Source organism: Salvelinus alpinus, chromosome 6 (assembly GCF_045679555.1).
Source record: "Salvelinus alpinus chromosome 6, SLU_Salpinus.1, whole genome shotgun sequence".
NCBI classification, from domain to species: Eukaryota; Metazoa; Chordata; class Actinopteri; order Salmoniformes; family Salmonidae; genus Salvelinus; species Salvelinus alpinus.
The window spans coordinates 23,226,807-23,246,713 of NC_092091.1; the positions used below are offsets into that span (position 1 = coordinate 23,226,807).

Consider the following 19,907-nt stretch of genomic DNA (forward strand, 5'->3'; position numbering starts at 1 on the left):
ACCACCTGGGGGTGGCCCGTCAGGAAGTCCAGGACGCAGTTGCACAGGGCGGGGTTGAGACCCAGGGTCTCGAGCTTGATGACAAGTTCGGAGGGTACTATGGTGTTAAATGTTGAGCTGTAGTCGATGAACAGCATTCTCACATAGGTATTCCTCTTGTCCAGATGGGTTAGGGCAGTGTGCAGTGTGATTGCGATTGCATCGTCTGTGGACCTATTGGGGCGGTAAGCAAATTGGAGTGGGTCTAGGGTGTCAGGTAGGGTGGAGGTGATATGGTCCTTGACTAGTCTCTCAAAGCACTTCATGATGACAGAAGTGAGTGCTACAGGGCGGTAGTCATTTAGCTCAATTACCTTAGCTTTCTTGGGAACAGGAACAATGGTGGCCCTCTTGAAGCATGTGGGGACTGCAGACTGGGATAAGGATTGATTGAATATGTCCGTAAACACACCAGCCAGCTGGTCTGCGCATGCTCTGAGGACGCTGCTGGAGATGCCGTCTGGGCCTGCAGCCTTGCAAGGGTTGACACTTTTAAATGTTTTGCTCACGTCGGCTGCAGTGAAGGAGATTGTCAGCAAAAAAAGTTTTGTGCATTATCACTTAATTTATTACTATCTGTTTATTGTCATCCTAATTTAATGTTCCCATAAAAATAACACCAAAATCAATCTCGCCTTGTGAGTTTGACGGCTGTGGGAAAGTCTTCTCCTCTCTGCAGTACCTCAGTGTCTAGCAGCATAGCTGAAGATGACCACTCATTATCTACTTATTACAGTCATCGCAAGGTAAAATACACTGAACTCCATTCTATCTTATCGCACCTTTCGTTCAGCATCAAATGAAGTACCAGCACTTCCACCAGAGGACGCTCACCTGCTCTTACACTCCCTGTAGGGCCCTGTGTTTCTTCAGTCACATGGTCAAGACGAACTCTGGCTTTTGTCTTGAGATCAGAGGGACATCTGTGAGTTCTGTGCCCGGGTGTTCCACACCAATAGTCGCTTTCTCATCCACTGCCGCAGAGAGAAGCCTGTTCAGTGAGTGTTATCTGTCATAGCAACAGCACTCAATGACTATTTTTCAGTTTATTTTATACTGAAAGTATACTCTAAACTTGTTTGATATATGTGTTGTGGTCCTTATGAGTGTCCCTCTGTCTATCTCTTTGCCTCACCCCTCTTCCTTGCTCCCTCTCTACCAGGTGTGAGGTGTGTGGCTCCACCTGCTGTCAGAAGGCCTCACTTCAACTGGCACATGAAAAAGAACAACATTGACGACAGCTACCAGTTCCCCTGCAAGGTCTGTGGCCGGTACTTGGAGAAGAGTTACAACCGCAAAAGCCACCTTGACTAGACCTTGAGCTTAACCATCACACCGCCGACACTGAATCACCCCTCACTGCTACCCCAGACCATGTCCCAGCACAGCAGTGACACCACCGCCAACTGCTTTATCCTTGGAGTGACATGAAACAATGAGGCTGTATTTTGCTCCACATTTACACCTGTAGAGATGTGTGGCATGTCAGGGTCCCTTTATTGACTGTAAATAATGGTCCTTTGGTCTTTTGTGACCGAAGTGGCCAGCAGGTCAGTATCTCTATGCAGTCAATGGACAATGTTCATACTGAAGACAAGCAGTCTCTTTCATTCTTATATGTGTTTTGGTAAAGAAGGGTAATGATTTGTATTTAAATAGGCAAGTCCGTTAAGAACAAAATCTTGTTTTCAATGACAGCCTAGGAACAGCGGGTTAAACTGCCTTGTTCAGGGGCAGATCAACAGATTTATACCTTGTCAGCTCAGGGATTTGATCTTGCAACCTTTTGGCTACTAGTCCAACACTCTAACCACTAGGCTACCTGCCACCCCAGGGAGACCACCTTTGGGTTTTGCATTTGTATAAATCTTTTACTATGCAGCTTTATTTATGAGGAAAGTATGTCGAAGGGAGGGGGAAATAAAATGTTTGTTACATTTTGTTCTATGACCTTGCACGACCTTGAAAGACAAATGACATTACACATTTTATCTATGAGGAAATGTGAATATATTATTATACCCCCTTTAATCTGGCTTTCAATACGTCCGTTTTATTGATGGAAGCCCACATTGGCCAACACAGCGGCGTACTAACAGGTGGGCGTTATGTTTAGAATAATATTTTTTCATCCAATTGGCGCATAGAAATTCTCGAGGACCCGCCTCCACATGGTTGCTATGCCTACAACATCGCTCTCTAGGCTTGATTGACAAGTATGTCAACCAATAGGGACAGATGGGTGGGAATTTGCGCGCACACTGAAAACTGCCTAGAGATATTGTACCTCTGCCTACTATCAAATCACTTTGGGCATTATACAACTATGGCTGGAGCTGGACAGGTGAATGACTGAAGATGGAAAATGTACTATAAAGGTTTTCCAGAAAAAAAATACAGGTAATTAACTATTATTTAGGCTGGGTCCTGTAAAATTGCTTGCTTTGTAACTAGCGCGGGGAACTGCATAATGCCTTGCCGTCTTCAGCAGCATGACAGAAGACAATGTAGAATTCAAGCTTGCACGCTATCAGTAGCAGACAACTGACAACGTTTTTTACCTAAGCTTGCTGCCAACCTTTAACTGGATATTGGAAATGTTATATTATTAAATTATCAGAAATATAGATTAAGGTTTACTTGTTATATTTGCTAAGTAGACCGTTTGATGGCTAATTATGGAAGACTACTCAGTTAGGGTTAAGTGCCATGCTCAAGGGCACATAGACAGATTTCGGTGACTGGCTCAACGCTCTTAACCGCTAGGCTAGGCTACCTGCCGCCCTATCAAATATATTATATTTAAAGGTAGCGAAATTAGAGACTCGACTAATCGAGTGCTTTGACAATGTTTATTTTGATCATGAGAACTTGTTTGATGATATTGCTGGTTGGAAGAACTAAAAGTCACCTCTGACTGTCACTGTTTTGATGTTTTTCAGGGGGGTTAACATTTTTGTATTTATTTTTTACTGTGTGTGTGTGTGTGAGAGAGAGAATATCCCTTATATTCATCTTGGTAGAATCATATCCTCCTGGGATAGTCCCAGATGTTAACAGCAATCAATGACCCCAGAGAGATTTATCTAATGACCATGATGTTGATAAAAGGTCTAGAAAGTTACTGTGACTTGAAAACTGTTCCAGAAATTGCCAGGTTTTCTATTTAGCATTGTATGGAATACCCCGTGTAACATTTTTTATTTTAAATAATGATGATAGTGGAAGTACAATTCCACATTGACACCTGTTCTCCAATTGTGTTTTAATCTTCTCAAAGTAAAAAATATAATGCCATTAGCTCTTATTCTAAAGCTGGTTTGAAACCAACTAGGCTTATATGAAAATGCTTTAGAAGAGGTTGATGAATGCACACTTGATGTTGTTTCTTTATTCAGATTGCAATCTACATGGTTTTCTAAACAGAGAACAGAAACCTTCATAGAGACAAGTTTCTTGATCGGTGTTGAAAAAGTAATATAAGTACTGATATTGAGAGGTGAAGAAAACCCTCCCTTATGTCTTGATCAAGTGAAACCCTCTACTCTGCTAGTGCTGAGTGGTGAGAGAGCGTAGTGATTCATGGATGTGTGGGTGGGACTGGGAATGAAGAGATGTGAGGTGGAGGAGTTTCAATTAGATTAAGAAATATGTACCAACTTCATGGCCTCTTGCCAGTTGACTTCATGAGTAGTTGAGTATTTAGTTATGTATTCCGCAAAGCATTTTATCTTTAAAAAAATACTGTTTATTTATGAGTTGCACTCTGAAAGCTTAACCTACCTTTCTGTCTCATCTCTATTAACTTTTCATTATGGAGAGGCAGATATTCACCTGATAATCATAGTGAGAAATATGGGTGGGTTGAGGTCCAGTTTCTAATCAGGTACCTATTGAAGCCAGCTCAACATCCCTTAACTCAGAACCTCTGCATCTGAAATCATAACCATCCAGTTATTCTGGAGGGGTGAGCTGAGGTTGTGTGGTGCTTGCTGCTGCTGGTCCCAGTAGGTAGGCCCTTACTGATGGAGATCACACTGAGCTTAACAGTGGAGGCTTTGACCCCCGCCAGGCCTGTTGATCTGGGGCCAGGCAGGCACCTAGCAGCCGCTCTCTACCCGCTGCCATCATCAGGTCCCTGCTAGCTCTCCTCCCAGGACAGAGACACATCTGAAGCATGCCGCAATTACAGCACATTCTTCACCGTCAGACACCATCCACATCACTCAGCCTTGCCTCGGCCCCTAAAAGGCTGCGATGTGGGGAGCAGCAAGGAGGGAGAGGAGAAAGGCAAGGCCAGGGGGAATAAGAGTCCTACTTTGCATTTAGATTAGAATTGACTGTCTCACTCTGTATTTTGCTGTTGATTAGCCTAAAGCCTGATCAGAGCCTTCCTGCAGAGCCGGCCACCTCAGCCGGCGAGGAGAATACCATATCAATATAGGGGGGGCTAACTCAATTCAATAATTTTATGGCACTGGGGAAAAGAAGGGTATCACTTGATCCTTAACTAGAATCCTTAGTTGCTACATACATTTTATAACTTATAAATTAATCATATATACCCATTGATTCTTTAAGAATATAACTTATAAATGCCTCATGAACTTAGTTCAACTGTCGTACCCCATCAGAACCCCAAAATGTAAGCTTGTTTTATGCCAATGTTTGTAAACAACGTAAATGTAAACAAACACTGTATAGCCTCAAAACATGGTGAAAATGATACATTTGATCAGTTCTTAGTATTTGTTATTTTATTAGGATCCCCATTAGCTGTTGCAATAGCAGCAGCTACTCTTTCTGGGGTCCATAGCTTTGTCTATGAATTTGAGAGTGGTTACATTTCCCCATCTCCTATCTTTTTAGTGAAATGGGGAGAACGCTTTATTGTTTCAATTAAGGATTCTAGCTTTAAGGATTTTCAGTCCTCATGATTTAGCTGGCTCCCTCTGCCCTCACAGCTGGCCCATACAGTATAGTATGGTGCTACTGTTGGTGGTGGTGAATTAATTATGGAGATCCCCTGCCTGTAATGTAAGCTACAGAGCTGCTGGCCGTGGACTCCCTGGATCTTGCCAGGCAGGGCAGAGCTGGAAGGCAGTGCCTGAGCCTGTGTAGCCGGTGGCCATGCTACTAAGCATAGGGTCTCTAGCAGATGGATCTCTCTGGCCACGAGTATCCACCGTGGGGCTGGCTGCAGGAACAGACCTCACTCTATGTTGGGTTACGGGTTCACTTCAAGCTGTGCTAAGTGGACCAGTGATAAGTGGAGCTCAATAATAGAATTTCCCAGGTCGAAATGTATCACAGGTTGTTGACATGGTGACTGACTACTGTGACGTCAGATCTATTTTGTGGAATTCCAAATAATATGGGATGTTGCAGTAGGAAAGGAGGAGATTTCTGATGTTCAGCACCTTGTGTTACCATTCATGTTTCTAATCTGGGTCACTCAAAAGCACATGGTGACCCAAAAGAGAACAATGCTGAAGGAGATGAGATGGATCCTCTTATTTTTTCTTGTCATCTCAATTAGCAGCTGGACTATGGAAATGTATTCTTACCTAATTGATTTGTATGATGTTTTGTTATGCCATAATGCCATGTTCAGACATCCATTCTGAATGGACTGCCAGTGCTCACCATGCTGTCATGCTCTGCTCAGTGCTGGGTCTGTGCTGGAAGTGATGCTTGGCAGGCTGGCTCCTTGTCATAGACTGTACTGGACTGCACCGTATGCTACAGGGAAAACAACACATTCAGCTCCAAACAATGGGGTGCATGGAGGAGAGCATACTCAGGTTCTGCCTGATTATTCTTCTGCTGCCTGGGTAGAGGAGGGAGAGAACATTTGACATCTGTGTCTAAATCACGAAAGACTTGAAATGGTACACACACAAGTACACAGTCGTGAAGAAGGTGACTCCTCCCCTCAGGAGGTTGAAAAGGTTTGGTATGGGCCCTCCAAATCCTCAAAGTTCTACAGCTGCACCATTGAGACCATCTTGACTGGCTGCATCACTGCTTGGTATGGCAACAGCACCGCCCTTGATCGCATGGCGCTACAGAGGGTGGTGCGGACAGCCCAGTACATCACTGGGGCTGAGCTCCATCCAGGACCTTTCATATCAGGCTGTTTTGAAAGAAGGCCCGGAAAATTGTTAGACTCCAGCCACCCAAGCCAAAGACTGTTGTCTCTGCTTCCGCATGGCAAGCGATACTGACATCAGTCACTGGTTTCATCAATAAGTGCATCGATGACGTTGTCCCCACAGTGACCGTACGTACATACCCCAACCAGAAGCCATGGATTACAGGCAACATCCGCACTGATCTAAAGGGTAGAGCTGCCGCTTTCAAGGAGCGGGACTCTAACCCTGAAGCTTATAAGAAATCCTGCTATGCCCTCCGATGAACCATCAAACAGGCAAAGCGTCAATACAGGACTAAGATTTGAATCGTAGTACACCGGCTGTGGCAGGGCTTGCAAACTGTTACAGACTACAAAGGGAAGCACAGCCGTGAGCTGCCCAGTGATGCAAGCCTACCAGACTAGCTAAATTACTTTTATGCTCGCTTCAAGGCAAGTAACACTGAAGCATGCATGAGAGCATCAGCTGTTCCGGACGACTGTGTGATCACACTCTCAGTAGCCAATGTGAGTAAGACCTTTTAAACAGGTCAATATTCACAAGGCCACAGGGCCAGACGGATTACCAGGATGTGTACTCTGAGCATGTGCTTACCTCATCACTAAGCTAAGGACCTTGGGACTAAACATCTCCCTCTGCAACTGGATCCTGGACTTCCTGACGGGCCGCCCCCCAGGTGGTAAGGGTAGGTAACAACACAACCGCCACGCTGATCCTCAACACTGGGGCCCCTCAGGTGCGTGCTCAGTCCCCTCCTGTACTCCCTGTTCACTCACACCCAGACAGTAGTGAAGAGGGCATGACAAAGCCCATTCCCCCTGAGGAGACTGAAAAGATTTGTCATGGTTCTACAGCTGCACCATCAAGAGCATCCTGACTGGTTGCATCACTGCCTGGTATGGCAACTGCTCGGCCTCTGACCGCAAGGCACTACAGAGGGTAGTGCGAAAGGCCCAGTACATAACTGGAGCCAAGCTTCCTGCCATCCAGGACCTCTATACCAGGCGGTGTCAGAGGAAGAACCTAAAAATTGTCAGACTCCAGCCACACTAGTAATAGACTGTTCTCTCTGCTACCGCACGGCAAGCTGTACCAGAGCGCCCCCCTTAAGCTGCTGCTACTCCCTGTTTATTATCTATGCATAGTTACTTTAACTCTACCTACATGTCCATATTACCTTGACTAACCGTTGCCCCCGCACATTGACTCTGTACCGGTACCCACTGTATATAGCCTCGCTATTGTTATTTTACTGCTGCTGTTTTAATTATTTATTACTTTTCAATTTTTTGACTTAAAGCTTATTTTTCTTAACTGCATTGTTGGTTAAGGGCTTGTAAGTAAGCATTTCACTAAGGTCTACACCTGTTGTATTCGGCGCATGTGACAAATACAAATGTGATTTGGTGCATCAAGTCTGACACCAACAGGCTCCTGAACAGCTTCTATCCCCAAGCCATGAGACTGCTAAATAGCTTAAGGAATGGCTGCACAGACTGAGTTGACCCTGGTATTACATTTATGTTTATGTATATGTTTATTTTTGCACTCTCTATATGCACACTCGCAGGACTCCACATACATAGCATGCACACATATTTATACTGACTCTGCACACACACACTCACATACAATCATCATATGCACTACTGCTACTTAGTTTTTCATATGTCCTAATACCTAGTCACCTTACCCCTGTGTATATCTACCTCTGTCACGCCAGGATCCCTGCACATTGTAAATATGGTATTGGAACTGACACTGTGTGTAGCTTCTTACTTTCTTGTGTTCTTATTTTTATTTCTTGTGTTTTTGTTCTACCGTATGTTATTTTTACTACTATGTTGATGATATTGATTACTGCATTTTTGGGTTTAGAGCTGGCAAGAAAGGCATTTCATTGTACTTGTGCATGTGACATTAACACTTTTCAAACTTGATAATGGTCTGTCCCTATCACATTGAATGAATCAACAGGACCAAGTAGGTCCATATTACAGCCAGCTCCATGTGGACAGATGTGCCAGTCACTGTTGGGTGACTCACAGACCTGGCTCTGGAAGCATCGTCATTGGCAGGTGGGCAGGGAGGGTAGTGGGTACTGCAGAATGGGTCTAACGGGGGAATTCTCTCCTCCTGTCCCTGCCAAATCAGGTTTGATGAAGGACAGAGCAACAGACTCTGCAGTGCAGTAGCTACTCTCCCTGTCGCTGTCCTTGGAAAACGCCTACAGCTGCGACAGTTTGGCAAGACGCATCATAGATGTGTTACACCTGAGATTGGGGATTTAGCTATAGGTCACTGCTTTTAGAGCTCCTATATCAGTCTGCCATTTAGTGTAGGAGAGTGTTGACTGGTGGTAGCACTTTTCTCATTTCTCTTCCATTTGTCTTGTTCCCCTCTTCTCAGTTTGTTCTGTCTAAAAGCCTTAGGCCTGTCTGTTCTTTTACATGTCTCGTTTCACTATCCACCCACCCTTTCTTTCTGTTCCTCTCCTCTCCCACCTCACTGCCAGTGACAGATGGGACTGTTAATAGCCTAGCAGACCGTATTCACTCGATTCTTGGCCGAGTCAATACTTTGACCCATTTTCTCTCTTCTCCAAGATGGAGGAGGCGGATATCTGGGGTTGTCAGTGAAGGTGGGAGTTGGTCAATTTCCCCCCCAGCCTCATGCCTTAACAGAGATGAGCTGAAGGAGGGGGGTGTGGGGATATAAGGACCAGGCAGGGAGCCTCCGCTGAACTGTCAACCCAGAGAGAAGCATCTGCCAGTAGCCCCACTTCAATTCCCTCCACCACGGGGAAGAGAGAGGGAGGCGCAATATGGGTGTAGAGATGCCATTTATTTGCTGCCAAAACAAGAGGATGGGGACAGTTTATTGGGGGGGACTGGAAGGGGCTTTTTTTGTTAAGCCCTAATTTTTTCTGGTAGTCCATCTGGTTCTTGTCAGTAGTTGTTTGTTGGCTCTTTCAATGGCATTAGACTGTAGACTGCAGCCTGGGCTCTAGGTGCTGATGTTGTCTTCTCCACTGCTGTGTGCTGCTGATAGCGTAACGTTGCCCTGGCTGTGGTCTTAAACTGAGCCACCACTAGCCTGTCTGACACTCTCACAATCAGCAGGGGAAAGGGCAGGAGCCCAGCCCAGTCCAGGGTGGAGGCGGCACAACGTTTTACTGTTTCAAACTCACTAATGCTAAGCTGGTGAGACAGAAAGGAACTAGGCCTACTAGCCCTTATGTGCTATTTGAATTATTCCTTATCAGTCCACCCACCTCTGAGCTGTGTAACATGGAGAAGGCTGTTCGCTCGCTCTCTCTCTCTCTGACCCTCTGTGTGAGCCTCAGTGAGTCAGCTTGTACCAAATCGTTCCACCACAGTACCATCTACATCAGCCCACCATGATCAGCTCCTGTGGAATATTAATTACCAGAGGAATCCCAATGCACAACACTGTTCTAATCTTTGTTTATCTCTGGTCCAGCCCCCCCCCCCCCAAAAAAAGAAAAGGCGATAAATACAATGCTGCCAGCCAAATTGCCCAGGAGGAAAACAACTACTGTAGGCAGGCTATTAGCATGTTCACCCACCACAATGTGAGCTGTGAGCTGGAGGCAGTATGCGTTTTGAAACATACTTAATTGTTTGAAACCTGAATTTTTTATTTCATATTATGAGGCATGACTTGCCTTGCTTGAAAATCCAACCGTGGAAATATGGAGGCAATTCTGTTATAAAGACTAAACAGGAGGCGCATGAGTTTCAAGTTTGGGGAAGCATGCAATTTATCCTAACATTTCTAACGATCTGCATGCCAGTTGTATAAAGTGCCTCAATTTTGCTGGACCCCAGGAAGAGTAATGGGGATCCATAATAAATACAAATACAGTGCATTCGGAAAGTATTCAGACCCATTGACTTTTTCAACATGTTATGTTACAGCCTTATTCTAAAATGTATTAAATAGTTTTTTTCTTCTTCATCAATCTACACACAATACCCCATAATAAATATTCAGACCCTTTACTCAGTACTTTGAAGCGCTTTTGGCAGCGATTACAGCCTCGAGTTTTCTTGGGTATGACGCTACAAGCTTGGCACACCTCTATTTCGGGAGTTTCTCCCATTCTTCTTTGTAGATCCTCTCAAGCTTTGTCAGGTTGGATGGGGAGCGTCGCTGCACAGCTATTTTCAGGTCTCTCCAGAGATGTTCCTTTGGGTTCAAGTCCGGGCTCTGACTGGGCCACACAACAACATTCAAAGACTTGTCCCAAAGCCACTTCTGGATTGTCTTGGTTGTGTGCTTAGGGTCGTTGTTCTGTTGGAAGGGGAACCTTCACCCCAGTCCGAGGTCCTGAGTCCTCTAGAGCAGGTTTTCATCAAGGATCTATCTGTACTTTGCTTCGTTCATGCTTCAATCCTGACTAGTCTCCCAGTCCCTGCTGCTGAAAAACATCCCCACAGCATGATGCTGCCACCACCATGCTTCACCTTAGGGATGGTGCCAGGTTTCCTCCAGACATGACGCTTGGCATTCAGGCCAAAGAGTTCAATCTTGGTTTCATCAGACCAGAGAATCTTGTTTCTCATAGTCTGAGAGTACATTAGGTGCCTTTTGGCAAACTCCAAGCGGGCTGTCGTGCCTTTTACTGAGGAGTGGCTTCCGTCTGGCCACTCTACCATAAAGGCCTGATTGGTGGAGTGCTGCAGAGAGAGTTGTCTTTCTGGAAGGTTCTCCCATCTCTACAGAGGAGCTCTTTCAGAGTAACCATCGGGTTCTTGGTCACGTCGCTGACCAAGACCCTTCTCCCCTGATTGCTCAGTTCGATTACAGGCTCAAAATGGCCAGAAACAAAGAACTTTCTTCTGAAACTCATCAGTCTATTCTTGTTCTGAGAAATGAAGGCTATTCCATGCGAGAAATTGCCAAGAAGCTGAAGATCTCGTACAATGCTGTGTACTACTCTCTTCACAGAACAGCGCAAACTGGCTCTAACCAGAATAGAAAGAGGAGTGGGAGGCCCCGGTGCACAACTGAGCAAGAGGACAAGTACATTAGTGTCTAGGTTGAGAAACAGACACCTCAAGTCCTCAACTGGCAACTTCATTAAATAGTACTCGCAAAACACCAGTCTCAACATCAACAGTGAAGAGGCAACTCTGGGATGCTAGCCTTCTAGGCAGAGTTGCAAAGAAAAAGACATATCTCAGACTGGCCAATAAAAAGAAAAGATTAAGATGGGCAAAAGAACACAGACACTGGACAGAGGAACTCTGCCTAGAAGTCCAGCATCCTGGAGCCTCTTCACTGTTGACGTTGAGACTGGTGTTTTGCGGGTACTATTTAATGAAGCTGCCAGTTGAGGACCTGTGAGGCATCTGTTTCTCAAACTAATGTACTTGTCCTCTTGCGCAGTTGTGCACCGGGGCCTCCCACTCTTTCTATTCTGGTTGGATTAGCTATTCAACTTGGATTAGCGAACACAACGTGCCATTGGAACACAGGAGTAATGGTTGCTGATAATGGGCCTCTGTACGCCTATGTAGAAATCTGCCGTTTCCAGCTACATTAGTGATTTACAACATTAACAATGTCTACACTGTATTTCTGATCAATTTGATGTTATTTTCATGGACAATTTTTTTTCTCCCAAAAAACAAGGAAATTACTAAGTGAACCCAAACTTTTGAACGGTAGTGTACATAAAGCCGTAGAAAATATATTGATACTGTCTTGACTTGAGCTTTAACTAGTGAAGTACAACATTGTATCAAATAAATCAACTGGATCCAGGAAAGCAGTCTCTAGCGAACTTGCAACATTGTATCAACTAGCCTATTCTTGCCAGTTAGCTCAGGACCGACAGCTGTTTTTGCGCAAGGGAAAGCTATTTTATGACTTTTCCACTGGATATATGGGATAGAAATAAGAATAAGATGATTAAGTTAGTAAGCATACTATATACATGGTCAGTTCCAGTGCCATATTTACAACTTCTATGCTTACTCAGGCGCGCGCGCTCCCTCAACATCAGGACAGAGGAGCCAAACCCATGCTCGTTGCTCACATGGAGCACTCCAAACAAAAGACCATGAAAAAAGTTGTACATGATGGTTATGAAATAAACCAAAACTTCTTTCTCACAAGTAACGTTTCCACTTCGAGAATCAGAATGGTATTGACTGTAGGCCTAATTTTAGTAGGCTAATACAATGCATTAACATAAATTAATGTAATCAAAGGATGGGGATTAACGGTACATTTACTACTGGTAACAAATGTAATGGTGAATTGATAAAAAGAAACAAACAGCAAACCTTTCACACAATGAATCAAAGAATTGGCAGGAGACAGCGGAGTGCATCGTTCTGGAGAGCGGAGTGCATCGTTCTGGAGAGCGGAGTGCATCGTTCTGGAGAGCGGAGTGCATCGTTCTGGAGAGCGGAGTGCATCGTTCTGGAGAGCGGAGTGCATCGTTCTGGAGAGCGATGAATGCATAAGCTTGTTGTCTCAACATTCAAATTCTAGTCAAGATGCTTATTTGATATGCTTTTCACTGACAGCTGCATGAAAGACTTCCTTTAATGCCATTTCTCTCCTGTTCTATTGATTTTCATATCAACTTTCTATCGTTGTCCAGAAGCCGAAGGCAGTTATAATAACAACCCATCCTAGTTTCACCGTCTTTCTAAGTTTCTAATGGAGATTTTCATCTCTGTCATATACTGCTCGCATCAGGTGCAGTGTTTAGAATGGTGTTTTCTCACGAATTGCATTTTGGAAATATTTTAGTGGCTGCTTCATTACAGGGGTTGCATGGCGTGTTAAAATGAATGACCATAATATTTGTGGTTTGTGTCATTCTGAGCACCTGGGGTGGATGCCGTAATGGGACGCACAATACACATGGGGCTGGTAAATTAAAATCTTCCCGGTCAGGTTGTCCGGCGACACATTTTCCTAACAGAGATCCTCCTCTGGTCGCTCTCAAAGCCAATTTTTTTTTATTTCCTAGAACATCCAATTTTGTTGTTTTCTAAGTCCACAATAATGCTTAAACCATAACAGTAGACCACTTTTGAGGTCTGGGAAAAATGTAAGAAATGTTCATTTGTGAGTGTAGCACCTAGCACTGTTTGATTTAGTGTGTTTCTGTAGCGCACATTTGCAAACAAATACCCAGTGGATTGATGCAGGTAATCATATAATTCTGGTAGGCATACGCTACTTTGTAGCTAGTTAACATTTAATTGAGTAGGTTTTTGAGAAAGCCTTTCCATCTACCAGAAGACGGTTATAGCCTGTCATACCTGGATGTTTTACTTCATATTATGAGACCTGACTTAACTTGCTTCTAAGAAGCCAAGCCAAAATCCGACCATAGAAATGTTGAGGGAAATATTTATAAACACTCCTGTTCTTTTGGTTTTCAAATCAACTTTATTTCATAGCCTTTAAAAAAGATTTTTTTTGCCCTTTTTCTCCCCAGTTTCGTGATATACAATTGGTAGTTACAGTCTTGTCCCATCGCTGCAACTCCCGTACGGACTCGGGAGAGGCGAAGGTCGAGAGCCGTGAGTCCTCCGAAACACAACCCAACCAGCCGCACTGCTTCTTGAGACACTGCTCGCTTAACCCGGAAGACAGCCACACCAATGTGTCGGAGGAAACGGCGTACACCTGGCGACTGTCAGCGTGCATGGCGACTGTTAAATAAAAAATATATATTCCTGTGTATAGTCTCCACTACACCACTGAGGATTCTAGCCCCACACCAATCTCTCCTCTCAGCAACTATGTGTGAAGCCTGGCACTTTATGCTTACCACTCACCACCACCAGCCAGTGATCCAGCTACACAGCCAAACAGATCCCTCTGTCTAACTGATTCCACCTCTCCTCTTCTTCTCTATCAGTGTTGTAGAGCAGAGTGGGTACTTGGTAGCGGCTGCTGTATCTCACTTTCAGCCCTAAGCCGTGCTGCCAAATGAGAACCCTCCAGGGGCCCAATGCTGAGTTAATTAATTGTGTGTGTGCCCCTGTCCAGCAGCAGGTTGTCCTGCCTGAGCTAGGGTCAGCCACTCCTCTGTGCCAGCAGAGAGAAAGCCCTGCCGTCAGCACAATGTAACACATCCAGGCAGGGACCATACCATCCCCTCTTACCCTCTCCTCGCAGCAAAATAACAGGGAACCTACAGCCAGGCCTTCCCTGGAGAAACGCTGCGCCTGCAGAGTCACACACACTTTTTACACTCATTCATCTTTGCTATGTGCTTGGAAGGCTACTATTATTCATGATGAGCAGATAGCTAGAAGCTAATTGAGCAGGAATGAAATCCCCCACAGTGGAAGGCAGTGTGGATGGGTGGGGAAACGCTATAGGGGGTCAGGGGGCGTATGTTCAGCTGTTGCTATGTTTCCTCCTGCCTCCAGTCAATTGAAATCTGCTCTGCCAGAACAGAAGCTCATGGTCACGAATCTCACTTCACAGTCAGAAAAGAGACCATGGTTCTTGTTGAGTCACTGTGTTGTAGAGGCTCTTTGTGTGTGTCCTCACCTTAGTAGACCTGCTGCTGTCAATCGCTCCAGGCCCAGTCTGGGAGGTGACTCTGGGGCGGGGAGGGGGTTGAATTAGAGGTATGGCTAGTCCCTCAGCGCTTTATTGCACACATGGCCAGAGTGAGTGAGCACACCGTAGAGATCTTTATTCATCTTGATCGGGCACACTCTCCTTGGTGGCTGTGTCAGATCAGTCTCTCTCCCCCTCCCTCCCCTGTGTCAGCCTCTCCATCTCTTTTGAAGGGAACTGTTTAACAAACCCTGGCTGTCCCCTCAGGACACTCTGGCCTTCATTAAACTAAAGGTTTCTATTGTCTACTTGCTTACGCCAGCTTGTTTTTAAGAAGACCGCCTCAGAAGTTTCCACTTCATTCTTTGTACAGTAAAGTGTTACTGTGCCTGTTTTTGGGCCTGAGAGGTGGCTTTTCATGTAGCCCAATACATTGTTACAGTACCTGTACAAAGGGAGATTCAGCCCACAGCAAGAGCAAGAGATCCATAGCAATTCAGCACAGGGAAAACAACAATCCATTTGTAGAGGTGTCTCATTATTGGTGTGAATGTTGGTTCAGTGCCACTGGCTGACTCTGGTCACTGATAGGGGAGAGCAGGGGGCTGTAGCCTCGTTTCTGTCCCATCTGTAACATTTATTTTCTTCTCTCACTTTACTGCAGATCCCTATAAAACTCTGAGTGAAGATGGCATTCTTTAAAAACAACTTCTGGGTGAGTCTTTTTGATGTATCATTATGTTCTATGAGTATCATTGGCAGCTCAACATGGAGAGGTGAAAACTGACAGTCAGATTGCATTATGATGATTTGTTTTGGGGGCCATTATGCATGAATACTCTAGACCCTTTTACTGCTCATTTCTATGCAGATTGCAGAAGCTAGTAAAAACCCAAACACTCAGACTGTATGTGACACTGACAGTAGAAATAATGGGCCTACCCTTCAGATAATGCTGTACAACTCTTCTGTAGATGAAGGACACCAATGCATGTAGGTTGACTGGCCAATTCTGTCCGTTCCCTGATTCACACATGAGTCATGATGCCTTACTTTCAGAGTTAATATTCTGTGAATGATACTGAACCACCACCATACAGCACAACATGTTGCATTCTACCAATCTGTCTCCTGAGTGATCTATCTGAATCATAGAGTGGAGGCTGCCTAGTCTCCTTGGTGATGGTGGGAGTAGGGGCACCGGGTTCATTCCTGACACACAGATGAACACAGGTCACATCTTTACAATGCCTGGAAAAGGAACCAACAGGAACCACATCAATATGTTCTAGCAGTCCTATAACCTGTGCAATAACGGTACATAATAAGCATGACAGCAATGTAACCCTGACTGTAGCCCCACTAGTCTGATAGGAGAGACCGGAGAAGACATTAGTCAGCTGCTCCTAGGGGGACTATGCCTGTGTACTGCTCTCCTCTGCACACCTGGTGGAGCTATTTCAGGTGTGTCCTAGTTCTAATACACCACCACTGCCCGCTCACCGTGGAAGGGGAAGGATATTTTGGGAAGGACGCTGTGGCAAAAAGTAAAAGTAACAATTGAGTCAAAGAGGAAACTATACCAGCCATCCGTTTAATTCAATTCAAGGAAATTAGATTCCTACCCTTGATGGAATTCAAAGGTTTTTATAGGTCGCAACATTTTGAGACTCTAGTTGTTTGTATTGTTTCGTTGTTGAGGGATATCTGATTATGAAAGTATCTGCTTGTTTGTACATGAAGCCTCTCTCTGTGGTGGATCCCCTCTGTCCTCATTTTGTGGAGTTGTTGTGTTACTGACTGTGACGGAGGCAGAGTTGAGTGTGTTGTTGTGAGGAGCAGAGCGTGCCGGGTTGTCTTGTCTGCTCTGCCTGCCTGCTGGCTGACCAGCAGCAAGTCATGTGATCCTGGCTGCCTTTGTGTGGCTGCAGGCAGCAGGGCCTCCATGCCTATGGAGGGGAGCGGAGACCTCCATTGTGTGGAACAAAGGTTGATCAAAGGTGATTCCCTCCAACTCAAACCAGGAGGGATGCAACTCTCTCTGACAGTCTAACACCATTCTGTGTCTACAGGTGGCACTGTGTGACTTCCATATTTGCCATCGACATAATGATGTTGGCTTCTCTTCCTAGTCTTAATTAGTCAACAGAGGGAAGGATGAGGAATAGCCATCTGTTATGATTAGGTGCATTCTTAATGACGTCCTCACTCCAAGTCCTTGGGAGTAGAATGACTCCCTCCTTTCAGATGAAAGAAGGGTGAGTACAGTTTGGGTGTAATGCTCTGCTCAGTGTTTTCATCCCAACCAGTGGCGACTTGTCATTCAGGGCACCTGTTTTGAGCCCCACCTGTTTGGCATTAATACGTGTCACATATCAGTTTGCAAACAATGTAAAAAAACTAAAACATTTGAGTTAATAAAGCTGCGTACAAACATGGTCTCTTTGCTTTCTTAAGGCAGCTCCAAAATGCAGGTGTTTCAGCCTAGCTCAGTGCTTTCTGTGATGGAGGGGCAGCCAGCGGAAAATACAGAGCGTAGGGGTTGGTAATCTTCTCTAGTTGCGCTGTGATTGGCTCAGTGTTCTGTCACTCATGGGGACACTACATCACCACAAAATCTACATGGAGAGCTTGAAAGTTCAAGCCCCTTGGGTGCTGCCATAGATTTACATTAGAAGTGCCCATCCAAGAAAGCTCAAGGTCATTGGCCACAGATAAAATTATGTCAAATCACATATCTACCGTAGCTTTGATTGGACTGATCATGTCAACATCATACTTTCAAAATCGTAGCTTTCAAGCTAGACAAGCAGTCATGAATCACGTGGACAATCTACTGGCAAATACTTGTCATATGAAGAGAAATCTCTCTCTCTCTCTTTCTCTGGTCACCCCCAAAGCCAATTGAGGCTTCTTCCAGTTCTCTGCTGCCAATGACTGGAACGAACTACAAAAATCTCTGAAACTGGAAACACTTATCTCCCTCACTAGCTTTAAGCACCAGCTGTCAGAACAGCTCACAGATTACTGCACCTGTACATAGCCCATCTATAATTTAGCCCAAACAACTACCTCTTCCCCTACTGTATTTATTTATTTATTTATTTTGCTCCTTTGCACCCCATTATTTCTATTTCTACTTTGCACATTCTTCCACTGCAAATCTACCATTCCAATGTTTTACTTGCTATATTGTATTTACTTCGCCACCATGGCCTTTTTTTGCCTTTACCTCCCTTATCTCACCTCATTTGCTCACATTGTATATAGACTTATTTTTCTACTGTATGTTTGTTTATTCCATGTGTAACTCTGTGTTGTTGTTTGTGCTGCACTGCTTTGCTTATTCTTGGCCAGGTCGCAATTGTAAATGAGAACTTGTTTTCAACTTGCCTACCTGGTTAAATAAAGGTGAAATTAATAAAATATATATCTTTTAAATTTTAGATAAAATGTATCGATGCTCATCGGCATTGGACATAAACATTACACAAGTTGGAAATTGCATATTCAACAATGACTGGTTTGGAATCAGTGGCTAACTGCAAGCGTTGCAAAGCAACGGGGGGGGGGGGGGGCAGCGAGTTCCGACTGGGGAAAAATAAGTTTTGAACGGTCATCCAAATTGGAATTCCAAGTCGGGAACTCTGGCCTCTTTCTAGAGCTCCGACCTGAAGATCACTGACGTCGTGATTCAACCTTGTTTTTTTTCAGAGTTCCCCAAGAAGGGCCGCAATACCACCTTCCTGTTCAAGTGAGCACAGCATAACTGAGTCCAAAAATGTCTTGTATACTGCTGCATAAATTATGTAATATGCCAATGAGATATGTATACTGTAGCTAAGAAAGTAATACTAAGTGTATGTTGTGTAGTAAGCTGTTTGTAGCCCATGTGCCTCACCCTAATAATTTGGTCCCTTTCTCCCTTATAACTTAGCCTACTGTTCTGACTTGGTGGTGCACATGTAGCCTATAGCCTGTTTTAGACAATATTCGATGATGACGACATTTCTAAGAGCTTTTATTGTCTGCTTATATGCCCCCTTATTTATCCTACGGTTCTGACTTGGTGTACAGGGAGAATACTGTAAGAACGGCCCATGTTCGGAATTCTGTCGCTGTACATTTCAAAGGTGCTGAACAAATCGTTATATTGACTACGTTCGTCTACGCTCGCTCATTGTCTTAATCGATATTACGGATTGCCTCTTATCCGCTCATCGTTCCCTTATGCCATAGTTTGTATATCTCAATTGTCAGTGGAAACCACATTTTGTTCTTATGGCTGCAGGGGCAGTATTGAGTAGCTTGGATGAAAAGGTGCCCAGAGTAAACTACCTGCTCCTCAGTCCCAGTTGCTAATATATGCATATTATTATTAGTATTTGATAGAAAACACTGAAGTTTCTAAAACTGTTTGAATGATGTGTGTGGGTATAACAGAACTCATATGGCAGGAAAAAACCTGAGAAAAAAATCCAACCAGGAAGTTGAGGTTTGTAGGTTTTCAACTCATCGCCTATCGAATACACAGTGGGATATGGGTCAGTTTGCACTTCCTACGGCTTCCAGTAGATGTCAACAGTCTGTATAACCTTGTTTGATGCTTCTACTGTGAAGTGGGGCCGAAGGAGACGGGAATGAGTAAGGTCTATCATGAGCTGACCATGCGCGTTCACGCGCTCTGTTCCATCGCACTTCTGAAGACAATGGAATTCTCCGGTTGGAACATTATTGAAGATTTATGTTAAAAACATCCTAAAGATTGATTCAATACATCGTTTGACATGTTTCTACTGACTGTTACGGAACTTTTTGACATTTCGTCTGCTTTTAGTGAACGCGCTTCGTGACATTGGATTTGTTTACCAAACACGTTAACAAAAGTAGCTCTTTGGACATAAATGATGGACATTACCGAACAAAACAAACATTTCTTGTGGGAGTCCTGGGAGTGCATTCCGACAAAGATCAGCAAAGGTAAGTGAAGATTTATAATGCTTTTTATGACTTTGTTGACTCCACAATTTGGCGGGTAACTGTATGGCTTCCTTTTGTGGCTGAACGCTGTTCTCAGATTATTGAATGTTGTGCTTTTGCCGTAAAGCTTTTTTGAAATCTGATACAGCGGTTGCATTAAGAACA

At 44.4% G+C, this 19,907-nt stretch overlaps 1 protein-coding gene across 4 annotated transcripts in view; it reads left to right on the top strand.

Annotated features, from left to right (window-relative positions):
* Nucleotides 1–2,290: 2,290 nt before the first annotated feature.
* Nucleotides 2,291–19,907, top strand: part of LOC139578394 (F-BAR domain only protein 1-like) — a 42,461-nt gene continuing 24,844 nt past the window's right edge. For all 4 annotated transcript variants that reach the window (XM_071405905.1, XM_071405907.1, XM_071405906.1 and 1 more), the window contains exons 1-2: nt 2,291–2,439; nt 15,427–15,477. In XM_071405905.1, the coding sequence (XP_071262006.1) occupies nt 15,451–15,477 (27 nt within the window). In that variant the 5' untranslated portion in view covers nt 2,291–2,439; nt 15,427–15,450. The remainder of the gene's footprint in view (nt 2,440–15,426; nt 15,478–19,907) is intronic.